At 40.4% G+C, this 18,430-nt stretch overlaps 1 protein-coding gene across 1 annotated transcript in view; it reads left to right on the top strand.

Annotated features, from left to right (window-relative positions):
• The first annotated feature begins 9,402 nt into the window (after nt 1–9,402).
• Nucleotides 9,403–18,430, top strand: part of rims2a (regulating synaptic membrane exocytosis 2a) — a 1,051,530-nt gene continuing 1,042,502 nt past the window's right edge. The window contains exon 1 of the mRNA XM_073052040.1: nt 9,403–10,127. Coding sequence (XP_072908141.1) covers nt 9,916–10,127 — 212 coding nt within the window. The 5' untranslated portion in view covers nt 9,403–9,915. The remainder of the gene's footprint in view (nt 10,128–18,430) is intronic.

The raw sequence follows: 18,430 nt of genomic DNA on the forward strand, positions 1-18,430 counted from the left end.
AGGCAGCAGCCATGGAGAGGAATAAACAGTCATCGTTTTGGACAGAGACCCTTCATCAGGACTAGAAAGGAAAGGGAAACTAGCCAGAACACGAAGTTTGGGGAGGGGAAGGAGTACAAGCTGGCAGGTGATAACTGAAGTCAGGTGGGTGGGGGAGAAGCTGAAAGATGATGGGTGGAAAAGGTAAAGGCTGATGAAAAGGAGTCTGATAGGAGAGGACAGTGGACTATGGTAGAAAGGGAAGGGGGAGGGGCACCAGAGGGAGTTGTTAGGAAGATGAGGAATAGAGAAGGGTTAAGAAGCCAGCCAGAATGGGGAATGGAAAAACATCGACTGTTTATTTCTCTTTATAGATGCTGCCTTACCTACTGAGATCCTCCAGCATTTTGTGTGTGTTACCCCATAAACCATCACCTGCTTCATCTGTGGAAAAACCTACAATGTAGAACCCACAAACCTAGAATGGAAAGGATTAAGGCATTGATTCCAAAGAACTGCTTTAGAATAAGAATTGCAATTCAATTTAAGCAACACTCTCTTCCCATTTTTACATAGGAAGCATAATGGTTAGCACAATGCTTTACTGTACCAGTGACCTGGGTTCAATTCCTGCACTGTCTGTAAGGAATTTGTATATTCTCCCTGTAACCACATGGATTTCCTTCGGGTGCCCAAGTTCCCTCCCATAGTCCAAAGATGTACTTGTTGGTAAATTAATTGGTCAATATGAATAGCCTTATGATTAGGCTAGGGTTCAATTGAGTTTGCTGGGTGGCATGGATCGAAGGGCTGGATTGTATCTCAATAAATAAATAAAGGTGACCTGTTGTACAATATTAGGAATATCCAGTATAAATGTTAAAATGTAATCTTGGATAAATGGTTATGGAAATGATCGATGATCTTCTTTGCATTGATTTCCATGAACAGTAAATTCTGGGTCCAGCTTTGGCTATAAATTTCTATTTACTATTTGTTCTTCATTATCAGCAAGTCTGGAAGTCCTCTGGGGAACTCAAAGGCCCAGTGTCTGCAAATGAATGTCCACTGGGGGCTGGTGGCCTGGAGTCAGCTTGTTCTGCGGTTTGAGGACTGTGTGTGCATGCCGGGTGGGTAGGAGGGAGTTAAGGGGCTTGTTTTGCTGTTGTTGCTTAGTCGCTCTTGCTTTGCTGTTGTCGTTGCTTGTGTTGTTGTGCTGAACATGGCGGATGTGCTGTGATGGAGCCGGAATATGTGAGGACCTCTGCGGGCAGACCCCAGCACATCGTTAGGTTGTGTTGTTTATTTAGGCATATGATACATGTCACTGTATGTTCCGATGTACATGTGGTAAATAAACATCTCTGAATCTGACTTCTACTGGTAAGATGTAGAAGTCAGCAGAACAAGTTACTTCCACATGACTGTTTAATGTACCATTATTAACTACATTATTGTTGCATTATGTTTTAATGGTAATTACCCATGGTTCACAATGTTATTACCAGCTGATGCTATTATCTAGAGATTTTTTATTGAATTTACAATCTTGACATGAAATCATACAGACACAAGAGAGAATGCAGATGCCAAATATCCGGAGCAACACACAGAATATGGGAGGAACTCAGAGGGTAAGGCAGCATCTATGGAGGGACATGGACATTGAACTTTTTGTGTTGAGACCCTTCATCAGGACTGGAAAACTAGATAGGGAAAGATGTTTGGTGGGGTAGGGTGGAACAAGAGCAGATGGGTGATAGGTAGATCCTGGTGAAAAGAGGGTGATAGGCAGGTGAGGGAGGGGGAGAATGGGAATGAAGCAGGAGATGGTAGGAGATGGGATGTGACAAAGGGCTGAAGAAGATGGAATCTGATAGAAGATGACAGCTGACCATGGAATAAAGGGGATGAGTTGAGGAAGAGAATTGGTGGGAGGAATGGGCAGACTGATAAAAATTAATTTGCACCTTGCGTAGGTTGGCGGAGGAATAATTGGGAGGGGGTGAAATTGATGGGCATGTGAAGCACCTATTTTTATATACTTACCTATTTCATATTCTAAACAGGAAAAAACTTGTTAGCTTCAGTATTACAGCATTCTTCTGCTGAACAGTTCAATGCATTTTAACTGATTACCCAATTTACTAGGTCCTAGCTGTATTCTGCCAAATCTTACCTTGTTTCCAAACCTAGGATGTCTTTCTGAAATAGTAACACACCCAACGTGCTGGAGGAATTAAGCAAGTCAGGCAGCGTCAATGGAGAGGAATAAACACTTGCGGTTTTCGGTGGAATCTGTCATCAGGACTGGAAAGGAAGGTGGAAGAAGCCAGATATCATGACCCTTTAATAAATTGGGTCAACTGACCAAGGATCACATTAGCTTGTGGAAATTCAGATTAATTTTGGAGCTGGAGTTTCTGTGATTAAGTGTATTGCATGCTCTTTTAAAAAGATATATTAACTTGCTCGTAGGAAGTAGTTCACGGAAATGCAAACAGAAAATGCAGGCCAGCTGCATCTGTGCAAAGAGAGAAACACTTCAATTTCAGGTCAAAGATCCTACATGAGAACTATACTTCACACATACTCAGTGGCCACATTATTCGATGCAGGAGTGGACCTCGTAAAGCGGCCACAGGAGTGGAACCCGGTGTGATCTTCTGCTGCTGTAGCCCATCCACTTCAAGGTTCAGTGTGTTGTGCATTTAGAGATGCTCTCCTGCACATGACAGAATGAAATGCTTGGTTACTTGTGTTAATGTCGCCTTCCTGTCAACTCGAACCAGTCTGGCCATTCTCCTCTGACCTCTCTCACTAACAAGGTGTTTTATTTTTGCTCACAGAAATTCCGCTGTTTCTTTCTTGCACTACTCTCTGTAAGCTGTAGGGACTGCTGTGCATGAAATTTCCAGGAGATCAGCAGTTTCAGAGATACTCAAGCCACCATGTCTGGCATCAACAATCATTCCATGGTCAAAGTCACTTAGATCACATTTCTCCCCCATTCTGATGTTTGGTCTGAACAACAACTGAACCTCTTGACCATGTCTGCAGGCTTTAATGCATTGAGTTGTTGCCACATGATTGGTATTAACATGCAGGTGTATGGGTGTACCAAATAAAGTGCCACTGAGTGTAGTTTCACAGAAATACAGCTGGATCCACCTGCAGGAGTTTTGCTGACAACAGCCATTATGCTGAAAACCTGCATTCTCTATTTCCCCCTCTGTGGCTTATTACTGATTATTGTTACTTTATAGAAGGCCAATACGACTTCAAACCATCTATGAATAAGTTCATTCTGATTAATGTTTTTGATAATAATTATATTAATTAGCACATCACATAAATGCTTAACAAGTTAAAATACAGGCTGAAAATATTGATTCACTTGCAACCTAATTTCCTATAGATTAAATAGCTCAATAGCCTAATTGTAGGTCAGTGTAACAGGTTTGATATGTGATGATCTCTGACAATCCCTTGGACAGTACAGTATACAGTATGTTGGGAATAGATTATGGAAGATGTAACACTGGGTAGGAGAGAACGGGAATAGTCAAGCTTGGAGCTGCAAAAGTGCAGATTAGAGGTAAAAGCTATCATCTTGGTTTTTTTAGGTAAATTATTATTCCATTGAAAATTCCAAAGAGAAAAGAGAGTTTAAAATGGCTTAACCAGAACGTACAATAATTTGGAAATACTTAATCCCTATTTATAGTTAACTTTGGAAATCTAGTTTCTTTGTTGATACAATTAGCTCTAGGTATCGCATTTGGATGGAACATATCATTTTCTTTTTGCCAGAGTAATGTTTACCATTTGAAATTTAGACAAGGAGGATCTTATTACATTTATATTTTAAAAATAATCTGTTTGTAGTTTATTCGGGTAAAGGAGAGGCAGGCATGTTTAATTTATTGCCAAGAAATTGATTTGATATTTTCTACTGTTGAACTTTCCATATTATAAATTGATTCAGTTCTATATTTAATCCCTCACAAATGTAAACTAAACCCAATAAACTTCTTAAGACAGGGAGAGCAATAAAACAACCTTGAATGTTGACAGAATTAACACCTTACATTATTTCTGAAATACATATACAATAAATTGGCAAACGAGTAACCTTATTGATATACCATTACACAAAATGCTGGAGGAATTTAGAGGCCAGGCAGCATCTATGGAAAAGAGCAAACAATCAACATTTCTGGCCAAAACCCCTCCCTCCCATCTTATTGCTCTGATTTCTCGTCTTCTTTTCCAGTCCTGATAAAAGGACTTGGCCCGAAATGCCAGTTGTTTACTCTTTTCCATAGATGCTGTCTGGCCTGCTGAGTCTCTCCAGCATTTTGCGTGTGCTGGTTGGATTTCCAGCATGTGCAGATTTTCTTGTGGTTGAACCTAATTGATATTCTTGGTTGTAGGGTAATTAATATCCAGAACCAGGTATTATGATTTAAAAATCTACATGATGAAACGACACACACACACACACACACACACACACACACACACACACACACACACACACACACACACACACACACACACACACACACACACACACACACACACACACACACACACACACACCACCACCACCACCATACAGTGAGAATAATATTTTATGTTTTCTGTCACCAATATTTCTATTTCATTGATCATCATTTCAATTTTCAAATAATAATCTAAAAGCTAAAAAAGATTGCTGGGATCTTTTTGGCAAGTCATTTACCCAATTATTTTTAAACATTATAATAAATTTAATTATGTGGAAATGCTGCTTTATTTTCCTCATCGAGTTTAATTTAAATCAACACAGGCTGTCAGGCCTACATAGGCAGACACCTCCCAGTCACTACACAGCTAAGAGGAGTCACCTGCTCCTTGTTTCCAACTCATCACCTGCAGCCTAGTTAAACCCAGCTCTCATCCACAGTCCTTGTTTCAGCCATCGAACCGGACAGCTTCAAGTAGTTGCTCATAGCCTTCGGTTACCTTATTGCCTGTGGGTTTTAGTATCTGTTGTCTGTTGCGTTGTGGCCCCTCAAAGCTTGTTAATTTGCAGTCCATTGCTGAATCATCTCCGCTGTTCTGCTTTTGGATCAAGCCTACCCTATATTTCTTGATGCAAGACAAATTTACAGTAAATTTAAAATGTGATAATTTGGACATTACTTTGCCCAAGAATAAAGACAATGCCTGAAGGTAGCTAGAACTAGCTTTGTATATGAATATTTTTTGTGTGGCAATTGGCTATAAGCATGAGCTGTTAAAGTGCACAACTGGAAGTGATACATCTGGATTGTGAGTGAAATGGGCATTCCACTAATCAATCAGACTGAAGCCTGGTGCCATTACTATTGCACTGACTGAGAAGGAAGTATAAAAATTCTGAATTTGAATTCATATCAGAGGCAGGAAAGGAAACAAAGAAGAAATAAAAATTGGATTAAAAATGAGAAAAAAGATGGAAGGAAAAAGTACTTTAAAATAATTTCCTAAAATATCCAACAATGAATATTTTTTGGTGCCAGGAGTATTGATTGGTTGTTATTTATTGCAATATTAATAGGGTACTTTGATTCAAAGGGAGAAGACTTCATTACCTGTAGCCAGATGAGCTATTTCTTATTGTACGGTTTTACCCCTTCAATGAATAGCAACAGTAAGCAAACCACAAGATGTTATTTTTGGAAAGCTAATGGCAGAAGGGCAAAGTATGAATAGAAGGGTATTTTTTTTGAGATACAACATGGTCTATCAGTGTGTAAATCAGGCATAATTAAAAACCAGCATCAATTAGTATTGCCTTGCCTTATTAGTAAAATCTGCCCCCTTTGTGCAATGGTACAGCTAACCACCTTGAGAAGTCCTCTCCATTAGTGCTGATTATTCTCAGGTCATGTTATTCTCAAGGCAGGTGCCAATGCAGGTGTTGCTCTCGTCACCTGTGAAATCAGGATTAGAGGGGACTCTTAAAAAATAATTGCTAGTAAATAAATAGCTGGCTTTGCTAGAAAGTAAACAGTTGTGAATAATAAATGAAGCCACCATCAGACCTTACTCTGATTACCCCTTCACCTGTTAACTGTCTCTGCGGTTGATGTAATTTACTACATTCAAACATAAAGAATGGCATCTTACCAAATCTATTTATTTAATTTTAGCCTGTGTTAATCCCATCAGTAGATAATTGAAGAAAGGGGATTTGTAGATAAATAATAATACAAAACTTTAAATGTGAGAATGCCTTCTTCCAATGGTTCTTTGAAAATTGTGCCTTCAATTCTTTGAAATGAAAAATTACTTTAGTGTATTAATATATTGTAGATCATAAGTGAAAAGCATGAAATGTTGATGCTAAACTATAGCGAATAGCATGGATGTATCACATGATAGCACAATGTCCCATTGGAAAGTTCTTTAATAAATTCAGGTATCGAAGTTGTGATAACTTCTGTTCACTTTTATTTCTTTTCCTTCCAAGATTTTTATGAAATTTAAATGTTCATGCATTTTTACAGTCAAACAGTAGGATTTACACTGTGCAGATATTACCCGTCAACCTAATTACATATTTTATTTTTATTTAGAGATGTAGCATGATAACAGGCCCTTCTGGCCTAAGAACCAATGTGACTATTGACCTACTAATCCATATGTCTTTGAGATGTGGGAGGGAACCTGAACACCCAGATGGTGCTCGTGGTAATTTGGAGAATTCACTCTACAAATTCTTTACAGACAGTTGCAGATCTGAACCCAGGTGCTGGTACTATAATAGTGTTACACTAACACTGCTACACTACTGTGCTGTTGCTGTTCCCTCCACAACCCCCAAAGTTATTTTATTATTTTTCAATTTCTGATGTTTAGGTATTCTGAATGGAGGTTTCACTACTGAAATCGATTTCCCTTAGCAACTCTCATCCAATATGATAAATGGCTAGGAATGCATTTTTCTGAAGAACTTAGGTGGTATGCAATCTGTGCAAATTGGTGATCAATTTTCAATGGTTGAAGAGCCACAATATCAAACCTTTTGGCCTCAGGAATAATTTCTTTTTATCTATTTAGAACTGTGTAATAAAACATGACTATACAACTTGTTGAACTTTGGATAATCAAAAAAAAGAGAAACATCATTGTCGTTTCACTTGCTTGGAAGCTACAATAGTGCAGCACTATACATAAAAATTGCTATGTTACCAAAAAGATAAGTAGTGCAAAATAGTGAGTCAGTGTTCATGGGTTCATGGACCATTCAGAAATCTGATGATGGAAGTGAAGATGTTCCCTTCCTGAACAGGATATTATTCCGGGCATTGGATGATAGTCCATGAATTATTGCTTTGAGAATGTAAACATTTAAAAGGTGTTTGCATGTGCAGTAGAAGTGTTTTATGCATAAAATGAATGACTGGAAACAGACAGTGGGATCTGTACTGAGGTCATGTTATAGGAGTAGGCCCATGAAGAGAAAAGCAAGGACAGTAAACTACCTTATGCCTTTTCCAATGTTGCGTGCTTCTACTATTTTAAAACAAAATAGGATATGGGCCAAACAGAGACAACTAGCCCTAGCTCAGACATCTTAGTTGGCTTGGATGAGTTGGGCCGAAGGGCCTGTTTCTCTTCTGTTTAACTCATAACTATTCCAGTGTTCACAGTTTGCTTTTTACTCTCCATCTTTACAGCAAACCCAGTTAGTGTTTTCTGTCATTGGCTGGTATAACTGTTGGTTGAATACAGTATATCGTGGAGAAATCACCCGACTAATCAATTTAATTTTATATCCAAATGAAAATAGCAGCGTGAGTGGTCTTATTCGTTTCTAGGCGATGAGAATGCCGATTAATATCACTTTTGTAGGTTGGGACTCTTTATCTTCTAAGAGTGATACAATAGAGCAACTATATTGTTTTGTGTTATCACTTGCTAAGCACGACATACAGGTAGAATTTTACATGAAGGTCTTGACTTCATTCGCCTATCTCAGTATAACGGAGGTAATATTGTGTATCAAATATATTTGTGAGAGTTGGTTGCAAAGGGTTGGTTTCGCCAAGTTCGAAGATGAAAGGATTTCACTGATTATCAGTTCTTTGGAAACTCCTCGAGCTTATGCACAATTGCATATTGAGATGACATCCCACCATGGAAATTACAATCAAAGTTCAAAGTAGAAATTAAATTTATTATCAAAGTACATATATGTCACCATATACTATCCTGAGATTCATTTTCTTGCGGGCGCTCACCGTGAATAGAAAGAAACACAATAGACTCAAAGAAAAACAGCTCACAACAATTCGTGCGCCTCAACGTAATTTGTTCCTGACTGCCCCTGTGGTTAAAGAACTCTGTGAGGCATTTCAATAGTTGAAAACTTTTCCTTTCCCGTGCTGTTAACCCTGAATAGAAATATCCCAGATTAATGATCGTCACTGTCTGGACAATATTTGTTTTTAATTTTTTTGTTTTTCGTAGTTGTCGATTCAGGTATGCATCCTGTCAAGTTTCTTTTTCACGAAGCTTAAGATCCGGATAACACAAGCAGCTGGAACAGATGACGTACACCGACCGCGCTGGGAAGAGAGAGAAGGCAATCACGCTGGTTACTGTCCGAGGTGCTGTATTCGGGAACTACACACCAGACCAAGGAATCGGGGAAGCGGATCAAAAATTAAAGACTTCAAAATGCCAAAAAGAAAACAACAGTTTAATTTCTTTCGGTATATTTAAGTCGATCTTACTTTTGATCCTTGGACTGCAGTTTTACGCCGCCGTTTGAATGGGTCGGAACCTCGGCACATATGCGCGACACTAAACTGAGTCTCTGAAACGTCGACTTATTTTTGTTGGTCAATTACCAGTTGTTCATTACCAACAAATAATTTGCTTGCCACGCAGTCCAAAGACGTGCGGCAGAAAATTACACACGTCATCTCAATAAAATTGCCGAAAAGCCTGATGAAGCTGCAAAAATAAATGCACTTCTCCTCTCACGGCGAGTGGGGATGAACGGATCTGAATCTTAATGGTAAAAATAATTACTAAGTTTATGCTGTGATACAACTCAATAGTATCTTCCATAAAATAAGCACACGTTTTAATAACGGCAGATAGAACCGTTCTTAATTAAATTGCACCACAGTAATACTAAATCGAATTTGATTTCTCCTTTTCCTTGGATTAGGCAGAATTGGATGGTCTGGTGCGGGGGTTGAGCAGAGTCCAATTTGGCAGCGCTCCAGGTCCTGATCAATGATCCGCTCCACAGTTTGCAGGGAGTTCGCTGTCAACGAACGCGCGCCCTGGCTCTCTTACCCCCCTTCACTCTTTCAGTCAATATATCATTTTAACTGTATGTGTGTACGTGTGTCTGACCTACGTCCAGGACTTAGACTCAGCCTTTTTAAAAAATCTTTTTTTAATTGAACTTTTTTGACGTCTTTTCTTTTCTGCACAAGCCGAGAGAGAGGCGATGGGCTGGATACAACAGTAACGTGCTCGCTAATCATGTTAGGAAGGGTTAGCAGACAGCGAGAGAGGAGAGAGAAAGACGGGCAACAAGAGACCATGCATCGCATTTCCTAACTCAGAGGGGTTTTTTTTTTTGCGGATTCCCCCTCCCTCCTGGCGCATCCCATCCTGCAAAGTGCATATGCATAAATGGAGAGAGAGAATTATGAAGCGAATTGCAGCGAGCCGTGGAAATAATTTGGATGTGACTGGAGCAGCTTTCTCGCCTTCCCATCGCTGTCGCCACCGCCACCCTCAGCGCCCGGGTCCGGGAGTTTCCCTAAGGCAGCACACCAACCCCGCCGGCGTCCCGCTCTTTCCCTCCGACCCGCTCCTGTAATCCTTGCTGTGTGTGCGAGTTTTTTTGTTGTTGTTGTTGATACATTCTCATTAAAGATGTCGGCGCCACTCGGGCCTCGGGGCCCTCGCCAGCCTGGCCCTGTTTCTCCTCATCCTCATCCGCCTATTCTTGCCTCACCGGCTCCTCCTTCTGCCGACATGCCCGGGATGCCGGACCTCAGCCACCTCACCGAGGAGGAGAGGAAGATAATTCTGGCCGTAATGGACAGACAGCGCCAGGAGGAAGAGAAGGAACAGTCAATGCTCAGGTAAGAACACCGGCACCCCTACTGTATTGTTCAAACTAAATACAAAACTATTGCTACAGCGGAATGAAAAAAAGGTGTAAGGAAAGGTCAAGCCTGCAGTCAACAGTCCCAAAGAGGTGGCCTTGTAGAAGCTGTTTTTAGTTGTAATGTTTTACCTAGGAGCGGTGGGCTGGGTTTTCCCGGCCGCCATCTTCCGCCTGACATTTCAGCACGAAGACTTATGCTCTGAGCTTTGAGTTGTTTCATTTTGTAACAAGGATTTCCAAGTGAAACTGCCTGGGGTTTGAGTCCTTGAGTGTTTTGTGTCAGGTTTTCAGGGATGCGTCTTTGGGAATAGTGTTTCTTAGCTCTCTCTCCTTTGCTCTCTTCCTCTCTTTCCCCTTCCTGCTTGCAAGAGCGCTAGCACTTGACCCCGGTGCTTAACACACCGACAGTGCCGAGCTCCAGCCATGCTGGAGTGGTGAGCCAAATCCAGTTACGGCGGCGAGGTTGTTGGTGGGGGTGGGGGCGGGGTGCGCGGCGCGTGAGTTTCAGCACCACAAACCCCTGGACAGCGCCTAGCAGCCGGCCGCTTGGCAGGCTCTATTACTACACAAGGTGATGCCGGAGCCCGAGCAGGCCATCACCGAGCAATGTGGCAAAATCCGAGGCAGTCCTAGATCCCTGGCTCAAATTATAAAAAGAAATTAACCCTGAGACTTGACAACAAATCTTGCCCATTGAGAGAGGGTTGAGAGGGAAAGACTAATCTAGAAATGCAGGCCACAGAGCAGAAGGGAACGTGTCAGAAAGTGTAGAAGGGTATCAAAAGTCATTTGAACCTTAATCAAGCTAAATGTTTCTATTACTGGTTATATCATTATGAAAGTAAACTGAAACTCAAATGGAATACAATATAAAGTCACCTGCGGTTGCTGGCTGAATGGTGTTAGTTTCATTCTCCGCTGAACCGTTGCAGCGTATAATTTTTAAATTAATTCGCATACTTAAAAGCTGCCGTCTTCCTGTTTGTTGTTTAGTAACGTAGTGCCTTTATATTTGCTCGCACATTCATATTATCATTATTGTTTCATTGTGGTAAGTGGATTGTTTGTCGTGGTGTTTTCTCTTAAATTGCTGTTTCCAATGTAATTATTTCGGTTGTATATTCAGGAAATACAATAGAATATGAGCAGTTTGTGACAATACTACCTGCGTTCCTGTTCATGGCCCTTTAAGGGCATGGCTTGTTGTGTGATCTTCCTTGTTTGAGTTGCAGAATCATATTGAAAGCGGTACATTAGTGTTTTATATGTGCTGTGCTGAAGACATTCACTTCCGGTTTTGTGTAAAGTGGGGCGGCAGGTTGAAATATTTATACAGATTTTAATTGGGTCTTATTTCTGAAAGAAACAAAGAAACTAAGAGAGAGGTTCATTTCGATCTAAGCATTCTGAGATTCTCAAAAGAGGTCAGGCTTCTGTTTTGCTATGTGTTTCATGTTTTGATTATCTTATGTCACGTCTGTGTTGCTTGGTACACCTTAGCAGAATGCATTAGCTGTTGACACTTGATAGAAATTAATCGTGAATCATCAGATTAAAAGAAAACAAGGTAACAAAAGATACAGCTTCCGCCTCCTGGAAAAGAACACATTTCGAAACAGGATATTAGTTCTGAAAGTTATCAAGAATCTTGTAATTTCTGTATATTTAGTACATGAAGGGGGGATAAAATTGGTGTGGAACATTATTTGTGGGAATTACCATTCTATATAGTGACACACACAGTTCTGCTGTTAGCACAGTAAAGAATTTTACAACATGTATGCCTTGTGTTTCCCTGTCAGCATGTTCACATTTTATCAACATTTATGATGGAAGGTACAGTATACTAAAAATAAAGCACTCGAGGATGACTTGGTGTGTTAAACCTGTGTCACCAAAGTTGGATTTATAAGTTCAAATTCATGGATGGTGCATTGGTCATTGTCTAGAACTACAGGGGCGTGTGAGTTGTATATACTTGCATATGCAGCCTGCATTTTTATTTAAACATTAATTCCAGATATGGGCATAAAAGCATGTGCTTTTTCAGCAGGCTGATCACAATGTGTTTTTGAAGTGATTTGATGTGGAAGTCTATGCCATGGCCTGCACTTTAATTACTGTTGTTTGAGAAATACAAGCTAGTCAGCTGTAGCTAAATCCCCTGCACAGGCTTTAAAGAGAAAGGAGGCAGATGCATGGCTTAAATATGGAATGAAATGAATTATATATTCATTTATTAATATTAGTCATTTTTGATCAAATTAATCTCATTGGCTAATATTCACTGTCTTAAGAATATACTTTGAAAGCAGATATGCTTAGGAGAGAATGCTTATTGGCATTTTAAAACTATTCAGAGTAGAGTAAAGTGTATTTTTTCATAAATGCAATAAAATTTGTTGACAATCTCTTGTTTGTAGGTAGTCTGATCAAAATTTCAATAATTTTACCCATATTAAACTCCAGTTATTAATCCTTTAAGGCAGACATAATGGTAAATCAATGATGTAGAACTCATTGACATTTGCTGTATGATGGCGTTTGCTGTTCTTGCAAAAAAAAATCAGCAATACAACCTCATAGGTTTCAATTGATATATGAAGAAAAAATAACATTTATGAGGGTGACTTCATGACTGTAATTTCATCTTTTGGTTTAGATGATTTATAAACAGCTCAAACAGCTCATGCCTTATTCTCATAGGTTACACTGTCAACCGAACCACTTGATGGGATTACTGCTATGTAATCACTCTGGATATCTGTTATTCTGTAAATAGTTTTCTGCCAATAATGTAACTTCTCTTCTCAAACAAGAGAAACTGTGCAGATGCGGGAAGTCTAAGCAATACACACAAAATGCTGGAGGAACACAGCAGGCCAGGCAGCATCTATGGAAAAGGGTACAGTCCACATTTCCGACCGAGAAGGGTCCTGATGAAGGGTCTTGGCCTGATATGTTGACTGTACTCTTTTCCCTAGATACTGCCTGGGCTGCTGAGTTCCTCCAGCATTTTAAGTATCTTCTTTTGCCATGTAGAATGCACTTTAATAATCTTCATCCCTTTTCTGCTTCATTGAGAATTATGACTATCATATTTCAAATATCGTGCCCTATGTATTTACAGAATCACTATAATCAAACATTAATTCAAATGTATAGAATTTTAAACAGGGAATGGGAATAAGATCAATCAACTACAATGCACAGATAACATTGTGTATTCTTTTTCCTTCTCTTCTCAACTTGCTCATCATTTTTTGATAGAATTTACACTTAGGTCCTTATTCAGCCATACTTTCTTTTAACGGAATAGCTAATGGAGGAGGAATTAAGATACCAGGGTTATAGGAGTGCACAGAAACATAGAAAACCTACAGCACAATACAGGCCCTTCGGCCCACAAAGCTGTGCTGAACATGTCCCTAACTTAGAACTACCTAGGCTTACCCATAGCCCTCTATTTTTCTAAGCTCTATGTATCCATTCAGGAGTCTCTTAAAATACCCTATTGTTTCTGCCTCCACCACCGCCATCAGCAGCCCATTCCACACACTCACCACTCTCTGTGTAAAAAAACTTACCCCTGACATCTCCTCTGCACCTACATCCAAGCACTTTAAAACTGCCCTCTCATGCTAGCCATTACAGCCTTGGGAAAAAGCCTCTGACTATCCACACAATCCTCTTATTATCCTGTACACTTCTATCAGGAGGATGAGTGCAGTTAGAATTATTTGTAAACCATCTAGATTTCTGGATTTAAACAGTAGGGTTCTGGGGTGTATGGTAGACCAAGGGATCTGAGCATGCCCATTCATAATTCGTGCAAAGTGGCATCACAGGTAGATAGGGTCATAAAGAGAAGTCTTGGCCCATTAACCTTCATAAATCAGGGTGCTGAGTACAGGAGATTGGATGTTATGTTGAAGTTGTATAAGGTGTGGGTGAGGTCAATTTTAATATTGTATGCAGTTCTGGTCACCTACCTTCAGGAAATAAGCCTGAAGGAGGTTAGAGAAAATTGACATGTATGTTACTGTAACTTGAGGAACTGAGTTACAGGGATGAGTTGAACAGGTAGGACTTTACTCTGGTGACACAGGAGGATGAGGGAAGATCTTAACGGAAGAATACAAAGTTATAAGGGTATAGACAGGGTGAATGCAGACATGCTTTTCCCCCTCAGAATTGGTGGGACTGGAACTAGAGGTCACAGGTATAGGGTGAAAGGTGAAATATTTAAGGAGAATCTGAGAGGAGAGCTACTTCACTTAGAGGGTGGAGTAAGTGTGGAATGAGCTACTAGCAGAGGTGATAAATACAGATTTAATTGTAACATTTAAGAGGAGTTTGGATAGGTACATGAATGCGAGAGGTATGGAGTGACATGGCTGACGTGCAGGTAGATGGGACTGGGCAGAAAACCAGGCTGATGTGAAATAGATGGACCTGTTTCTTTGACTTTGTGACCCTAAATCAATAGCTCTGAGGTTATCCAATAAGCTGTGGGCCTTGAGGAGTGCAGAGATCACACATTTGGTGCCTGAACTGTGCTGAGTTACCTACTCTTAGCTGGTGTTAAAGGTGATACACTTGGTCATTCTGACAAGAAAGGAGAATTAGACAGAGTTCCCAGTGAAAACAGCAAATATAAAATGCTGGAGCAACTCAGCAGGTCAGGCCGCATCTATGGAAATGAACAGACCGTCAAAGTTTCACACTAATACCTTTCTTCAGGACTGGAAAGTAAGGGGGAGAAAGCCAGAACAAAAAGATGGGGGGGAGGGGAAGGAGGAGAGCTAGTAAGTGACAGGTGAAGCCAGGCAGGTGGGAATGATAAAGTGACAGGAGAGGAGTGTGGACCAGAGGAAAAAGGGAATGAGGAGGGGTACCAGGGGGAGGTGATGTGCAGGTGAGAATAGCTAAGAGGCCAGGGTGGTGAACAGAAGAAGAGGGGAAGGAGAGGGAATTTATTTTTTAACCAAAATGAGAAATCAATATTCATTCCATCAGAATGGAGGCTACCCAGATAAAATATAGGGTGTTGCTTCTCCTCCCTGAGTAGCCTCATCGTGGCACAAGAGGAGATTATGGACCAATGTGTCAGAATGAGAACGGGAATCAGAATTAAAACCTTTGGCCACCAGGAAGTTCGGCTTTGGCAGAGAGAGTGGAGGTGCTGGATGACGCACTTCCCCAATTTATGGTGGATCTCACCAGTGTAGAGGAGGCTGCTTCAGGAGCACCGGCCACAATAGACGACCCCAGCAGATTCACAGGTGAAGTGTTGCCTCAGCTGGAAGGACAGTTTGGGGCCCTGAATGGAGGTTTGGGAAGAGGTGAATGGACAGGTGTAGCATTTTGGCCACTTGCCGGGATAAGTGCCGGGAGGGAGATTAGTGGGGAGGGATGAACGAACAAGGGAATCATGGAGATAGTGATTCGTGAGGAAAATGGAATGTGGGGGTGTGAGGGGAGGTAAAGATGTGGTTGGTTGTAGAATCCCTTTGGAGACGGTGGAAGTTGCAGAAAATAATGTGCTGGATGAGGAGGCTCATGGGGTGGTAGGTAAGGACAAGAGGAAGACTATCACTGTTGAGGTGGTGGGAAGCTGTGGTGAGTGCAAATGTACAGGAAATTGAGGAGATGTGGGTGAGGGCATCATCAATGATCGAGGAAGGAAAACTTCATTCTTTGAAGAAGGAGGACATCTCTGATGTTCTGGTGAGGAAAGCTTCATTCTGGGAACAGATGTGGCTAAGACAAAGAAACTGAGAAAGGGGAATAGCATTTTCACAGGAGGTAGTGTGGGGAGAGGTATAGTCAAGATAACCGGTGGAATTGGTAGGTTTATAAAAGATGTTGATCAACAGTTTGTCTCCAGAGATGGAGGCAGAGAGATCAAGAAAGGGGAGGGAGGTATCAGAAATGGACCAAGTGAATTTCAGGACAGGGTGGAAGTTTGAGGCAAAGTTGATGAAATTGATGAGCTAAGCCTGGGTGCATGAAGCAGCACCAATGCAGTTGTCAATGTAACAGAAGAAGAGTTGGGGAGAATTACCAGGGAAAGCTTGGAAAATGGACTGTTCTACGTATCTAATGAAAAGCCGGGCAAAGCTGAGGCCTATATGGTTGACCATGGCTACCCCTCGAGCCTGCACAAAGCGGAAGGGCCTGAAGGATAAATTGTTGAGGGTGAGGATCTGTTCTGCCAGATAGAGGTGGTTTGTGGTGGAGCGGAACAAGTTAGCGGGTTGGTTCTTTTATTGAGAAAGAAGCGGAGAGCCTTGAGGTCTTATTGATGGGGGATAGAAGTGAATAGAGATTGGACATTTATGCTGAAAATAAGGTGGTCAGGGCCAAAGAACTGAAAGTTCCTAAAGAGAGTGAAAGAGAGTTCCCAGTAGATCTTTATCAAGTGGCCTTGACTGAAAATATATAAGTGCAAATATCAGGTGAGGACAACATCTGAAATGTTCTGATGTCTGTGTTTCAATAGCTTGCTGAAGTTGTCTTCGAGTGTTTGCATGTACATGCAGTAGCTGGATAGGATGTTACAGTATGTTCTGGAATAAAGAATAATGAAACACACTGATAACTGAACAGGTGGCGGGATAGTGAACACGAGGAAATCTGCAGATGCTGGAAATTCAGACAACACACACAAAATGCTGGTGGAACACAGCAGGCCAGGCAGCATCTATAGGGAGAAGCACTGTCGATGTCTCGGCCCGAAACGTCGACTGTGCTTCTTCCTATAGACGTTGCCTGGCCTGCTGTGTTCCACCAGCATTTTGTGTGTGTTGGTGGGATAGTGAAATGAGTTTGAACACTCATATTGACTAGAAGAACCTTTACTTTTTATATATATGTATATAGCAACATATTGTATTATATTGTATTGTATACCATTAATATATAGTATACAATAAACTTGAATTATAGAAACCTGAGTCCACAACATAAAGTTTCCCACAATTTTTCTCTAAAAGTAGTGTTATTCTGTTATCAATCTGCAATTTACTCAACAACTCTGTCCAATCACATAAACACATTTAAATATGAAAATAGTAAATTTGTTGCTCATGTGTTGATCCTTCTTGAGAACTACATTTCAAAGACATGCTCATCATTTAAATAGTTTGAATGACATGATATTGCTTTAGTAAACCTGATGGATACAGGTTGCATTCATCATGAAACATCAGGACATGTTCTTTTCAATGATGGATATAAGTCTTAAATGGTGTCAACAACCTCTGAGGCACGGAAAATTACCACTCAAATGTGAGGCCTCATTCCTCTAGATTTTAAATATTGTTGCTAATTTAAAATCAGTAAGCAACTTGAATAAACATTTTCTTTCACTTTATTTCTGCATCCCTCCCCATCCAATCTTTCTTTGAATTGAAGGGCTTGAATTTTTCACTTTTACCTGTTGGATGTCAACAAGTGCCTGACCAAAAAAAAGAGTGATTTCTTCATCAATAAAACACCATGTCAGCAATAAACATCAACTGTGCAGTATTTAGGTTTGGTTTCAGAATGCTGCATGTCACTTTCTAATGGTGTGGATGAAAAGGTTGAAAGAGTGAAATGGGACTAAAAACAAATGGTTCACCTGCATATTTTAGAGACAATAATGATTTTTCCAAGAAAGTAATCAAGGGAATGCTTGAACTAATCCATAATATTGCTGAGTTTCCATTCTCTTACTTAGTCAAAAACTACCCATTGGATTTCTGAGCTTTTCTGCCAGCAAAATCAAAAATACAGAGACATGGGGGAATTAGAGGACAGGCTGCATGCTGAAATGGCAGTGATGTGGGCGTGGTCGGATTACAGTCTAGCAGACCAGTGAGCATGTTTGGGTCGCATCATCAGTGAGGCCGAGAGTTCGGTTCCTCATCCAGGGACCACATTTGTTGTCATCGACATGTTCTGTGTTGATTCAGTCGGAGGTTCAGAAGTCAAAGCCCAGTGGATGGGGCATTGAGTCCGCAGATCTCTGCGAGTACACTGGGGAAGGCAAAGGCCCAATATAACAATAATAAGTACTTTATTGATCCCGAGTGGGAAATTATTTCATTACAGCAACAACATTTAAATACACACTTAGCAATAATAATTAAAAATAATAAATATAATAATATTAACTAATAATAAAGTACAGAATAATAATATACACAATAATAATTTACCAATTTGCAATAATAATGTATAAAATAATAAAACAGAGACTATTGTACTATGATGTGTGTTCTCCTGTCA

Source organism: Hemitrygon akajei, chromosome 1, assembly GCF_048418815.1.
Source record: "Hemitrygon akajei chromosome 1, sHemAka1.3, whole genome shotgun sequence".
NCBI classification, from domain to species: domain Eukaryota; kingdom Metazoa; phylum Chordata; class Chondrichthyes; order Myliobatiformes; family Dasyatidae; genus Hemitrygon; species Hemitrygon akajei.